The sequence below is a fragment of the Babylonia areolata genome, chromosome 11 (assembly GCF_041734735.1).
Source record: "Babylonia areolata isolate BAREFJ2019XMU chromosome 11, ASM4173473v1, whole genome shotgun sequence".
Lineage (NCBI taxonomy): Eukaryota > Metazoa > Mollusca > Gastropoda > Neogastropoda > Buccinidae > Babylonia > Babylonia areolata.
The window spans coordinates 27,315,879-27,320,878 of NC_134886.1; the positions used below are offsets into that span (position 1 = coordinate 27,315,879).

Consider the following 5,000-nt stretch of genomic DNA (forward strand, 5'->3'; position numbering starts at 1 on the left):
AAAGAACCCATGGCAACTAGAGTGTTGTCCTCTGGAAAAAATTCTGGCAAAGAAATCTACTCTGATAGGTACATTATATGCATGCATTTTAAGGCCTGACTGAGCACGCAGGTTTATGGGGCTGGTCAGGCATCAGACATGGTGTAGCGTATATGGATTTGTCCGAACGCAGTGATGCCTCCTTCAGAAACTGAGAAGTTCTGTACCTGTGCGTGACAGGGGAGATGTAGTCCATGAGTACGTAGGCACTGATGGACTGGAAGTGGAAGAAGATGCCGTTGCAGAAGAGGAAGAAGAGCATGGTCAGGTCCAGCTTGCCCTGCACCTTCTCCATGTTCATCATCAGGAAGCAGGCCGGGATCTGAACTCCAACCGACGCTATACTTGTGTAGAACTGCAGCTCTGCCGGTCTGGAACGGAACAGAACATGTGTGAAACAAATGCGTGTAAAAGAACCCACAGCAGAAACGGAACACCAGTGAAATGCATGTAAAAGAACCCATAGCAAACAGAAAGGGCTTCCCCGGCAAAAAATTATACAGAAAAATCCACTCTGATAGGAAAACAAATACACTTGCTGGCAGGGAAAAAGGCACACAGAGAGACAGACAGACAGACAGACAGAGACAGAGACAGAGAGAGAGAGAGAAAAAAATAAAGAAGGGTGGCGCTGCACTGTAGCAACACGCTCTCCCTGGGTCAAGCAACACAGCTTCGCACAAAGAAACCTGTTGTGACAAAAGAAGAAATACAATACAATATTGAATGCACTGCATTGTATTGTATCATGCCGTGTTGTGTTGCAATGTACTGTATTTTACTGTCTTGTTGTTGCGTGTCTTGTACTGTGCTGTATTACTTTTCTTTGTCACACAACAGATTCCTCTGTGTGAAAATCGGCTGGAAGAGCATGTCACCATGGAGCAGCATCACCCTCTTTTTTTTTCTTCTCCCTTTTTATCTGTCTGCAAGTGTATTTGTTTCACTATCAAACCTGATTTTTCTACACAAATTTTGCCAGGGAGATTCCTTTCCTTTTGCTGCCTCATGATCTTTTATCTGTGCTGAATCCATGCTGCAAACACGACCTCGATTCACTGTCTCATCCCAATGACTAATGCCCAGACCTCAACACTCAAGGTCTAAAAGAGGGGAAGAAAATTCTGGTGAGAGTGGAATCCCATGCCCTCATGTTCTACTGCTTTCTTGGCCAACACGCTACCACTTGGCCACCACTCCACATACTGGATTCAGTGTGTGTATCAGTGTGTTCACAGCATCACTGTAAAGCACTTTCTGCATCCAAAGCCAAAGCAGGGCACACAAGCCACTGCATGGGATTTTCAACCAGGACCCAGGGCTCCTTAAGTGTTGAAATCTCATTGATCAAAGATGTTTTTCAACACGCTGACCACACACAAACGGTCATTGACCGCATATATGCAGCAGCAGAGCACCCTTGAACAGTAACTGAATGTCTGTGAACATTTATTACTTGGACAAAAACTCTTGTGAACTCTGCAGCTTTTCAGATCAAGTCTGAGCACAGTATGAATGAATGGATCTTATATTCAGCACGTTGTCACTACACAGATCTACACACGTCCACCACAAATACACACAGGCACACACACACACACACACACACACACACACACACACACACACACACACACACACACATATGCATACAAGCATACACATACACAGACACACATTCATGCAAGCATACACCACACACGCAAACACACACAAACATGCACATGCAGAGTTCCTTTCATTCCTTTTCTTTTTAAGAAAAGAAAAAATGTGCAGACATTTAAAAACAGCAAAAAAAACAATCTTGATAAGAAAACGTATTACTACTCACGTGTATCTGTACTTCTCCCCGCTTATCAACAACTTTGAATACACATTCTGTAAACTGAAAAGAAAAAGAAAAAAAGATTAAATAACACTGCAAATAAACACTGCATAATTCAACATCACAAAGTAATCATTAATCAAAAAGCATTACTCTGAACATACATACACACAAACATCCACGCATCTCCCCCACCCCCAGCCCCCAATCCACCAAAAATTCCCCCACACATACAGCACTAAATGAAAAGACTGGCAGAATTTAGAGAGCAGAAGAGATGCAAGACAGCATATGTCGCTATAGATTGAAGATAAACAAGACAGGAAGAGGCACTCAGGCAGACAGTAAAAATAACATGTTGCATGTGCATGTGTGTGTGTGCATGTGTGTGTGTGTATGTGTGTGTGCTGTGTGCTGTGTGTGTGTGTGTGTGTGTGTATGTGTGTGTGTGTGAATGCACATGTATGCACATGTATATGTCCAGAAATAATGAAAATGGAAAACAGCACAACACACACACACACACACACACACACACACTCTCACACACACTTACACACACACAGGCACACACACTTCACACACATACACTTTAAAATATGCATTCTTACAAAAGCATCTGACATCAGCTAAAAGTAAAGAAATGTTATATCAAAGAACAAACTTTCGTACACACATATATACATTCACAAAAAAAGTGAAGATATATTATGTCAAAGAACAAACTTTCGCACACATTTATACAAACACACAAACACATCCCACCCCTCTCTCTCTCTCTCTCACACACACACACACACACACACGGTCACCCAAGCTACAGACCATTCTGTAAGGTTGGTGGCAAGCGCCGCTATGAACCCCTGGATGTTGAAACTGAGCTCAAAAGCAGAACACAGCGCCAGCCCCATCATGATGGGAATGAGAGAGAGGAATGTGTACAGCCCTGTGTATTCTCCTATCAACACCTGAAAAACAAACAATTTCAACACATTAGTTTGGATGATGGTAATGGGTATGCAGAATGATGTGCATACCAGACAATATGATATCTTTCAGAACTATTTAAAAAAGAAACCCTGAAACATGGCAGAGGCAGACAAATGCCACAAAATAACAAACACACATATACAATCCTATGGTGTGTGTAGAAGTAAATGCTGGATTTTGTTTGTTTTTTTGGAGGGGGAGGGGGGTGGAAGGGGGGAGGGGGGGTGGGGGTGGGGGGGCAGGCGGTTGGGGGCAGGGCGGTTTGAGTGCGTGTGTGCTGTTTCTTTGTGTCTCTTTTGGTCACTTGTTTCTTTTTGTGCAGTCACTTGTCTAAAATCTGATGGCATACCATGTGTGTGAACTTATGCTAAGATGGTGTGTAAGTGTGGCAGTGAGATGGGGGTTTGGTGTGTATGTGTGCATAAACATGAATATGTATGAGTGTGTGTGTGTGTGTGTGTGTGTGTGTGTGTGTGCGTGTCTGTGTGTGTGTGTGTGTGTGTGTACAAATGCATGTTTGTGTATTTACATAACGTCTATCATATGTCTTCGCCTTTGTTTTATGCCCCTCTTAATGTCTTGTGTGAATACTAACCCAAGACTTCAGGTGAGAAATATACAATCTGATGGAAACTTTAACTAAGCTGCACTGATTGAAATTCAAATACTGAAAAAATGACCAACATTCCCAAATCTCCACAATATCTTATTTTCCATGAAAATGTATGAGCTGCCCTTGATGTGCTGCATTTATCTGACATCAGATAAACAAAGGTCAAACAGAATCCACAGGCATGCCTGAAGGGACTAAACATCGGGACACCCATTTAAGCACAATGAATGCTGAGCAAAAACATTTACAGGAACCTACCCATCTTTCGTACTTTGATAAATGGGAATACATGGTAAAAACAAAGGCAGTTTTGTTGAGTTTTTTTTTTTTTTAACAGGTGACAAGAAATTTTGTCTACACCCCATACAGATTCATTTGATTCGACAACTGAAGTCAGTGTTGTCTGCCTTGGGCCTATACTTGTACATCAAATTGGTGAAAAAGGGAAATAATTGATTTCCTTTCTTTCCTTGTTTTCAAAAAGTTGTAGATCTATTTTCTGACATGACTAGAAGAGAAACAATAGAGGTATAACACACACACACACACACACACACACACACACACACACACACACATGCACATACACACACACACACACGCACACATACTCCCTTACTTGTGAAATGAACACTGTGAACAAAGGGGCAGAACTTTTAACAGTTTCAGTGAAGGAGACAGCCACAAACTTGAGGGCAACCAACCCCAGAACAACTGTGGAAAACCTGCACACACACACACACACACACAACAAAAAATCATCTCAATTCATTTCCAAGATTCTAAATCTTTTCTTTGTGCAAAAAAAAACAAAAACACACACACACAAAAAACAACAACAAAAAACAAATAACGAAAGAAAATCTACCACTTCCAACACAGAGGTTCAGAGAATTCTTTCTAAAATGTTTGACACAGAAAGTAAATTCTGCCAAGCTGAAACTAATCAACACTGAAATAAAAATCAACGCAAGAGAATACAAGTTCATATATATGTAAACAATAAAAAGTTTCAAATCAGCTTGTATCAATTAGCATCAGAAAACAACACTTTCATTGCCATGAATTCTTTTCCGGTGCGCTTAAGTGTATGCTGCACACAGGACCTCAGTTCATCGCTTCATCCGGGATGACTGGACGCCCAGTTTGACTTTCCAGTCAAGCTTGGGAGAAAGGGCGAGAGCGGGATTCAAACCCAGACCCTCACAGACTCTGCACTGGCAGATGGGCGTCTTGACCATTCTGTCACCTTTCTCCTACATCAATGTGGGACATTTAACTCACTCAGTACGGCCAGTCCTCTCTTCTCCTCTGCACAGACCCCTCGGATGTCCAATGGGTGTCTGAATGACCCAACCTTTAGCTTCCGTCGTCAGAATTGTGGTATTCTTTGTCAACATTCACCTCTTCAGTATAAGAGCCTTCCGCTTGCAATATTTTGATGGTGGTAATTGGGGTGAAACGCTGTTAACGTCGTCTCTTTCGCCGTTCGTATGGAGAGAGTTAACACAAACAGCAACACAGTATGTTCAA

At 42.0% G+C, this 5,000-nt stretch overlaps 1 protein-coding gene across 1 annotated transcript in view; it reads right to left on the reverse strand.

Moving 5' to 3' along the window:
* The window catches only part of LOC143287348 (solute carrier family 35 member E2A-like), a 16,331-nt gene that overhangs the window by 1,955 nt on the left and 9,376 nt on the right, over nucleotides 1-5,000 (reverse strand). Inside the window, exons 5-8 of the mRNA XM_076595309.1 lie at nucleotides 4,087-4,192; nucleotides 2,690-2,832; nucleotides 1,871-1,924; nucleotides 207-410 (exon numbers count right to left, since the gene is read on the reverse strand). Of these exons, the coding sequence (XP_076451424.1) occupies nucleotides 207-410; nucleotides 1,871-1,924; nucleotides 2,690-2,832; nucleotides 4,087-4,192 (507 nt within the window). The remainder of the gene's footprint in view (nucleotides 1-206; nucleotides 411-1,870; nucleotides 1,925-2,689; nucleotides 2,833-4,086; nucleotides 4,193-5,000) is intronic.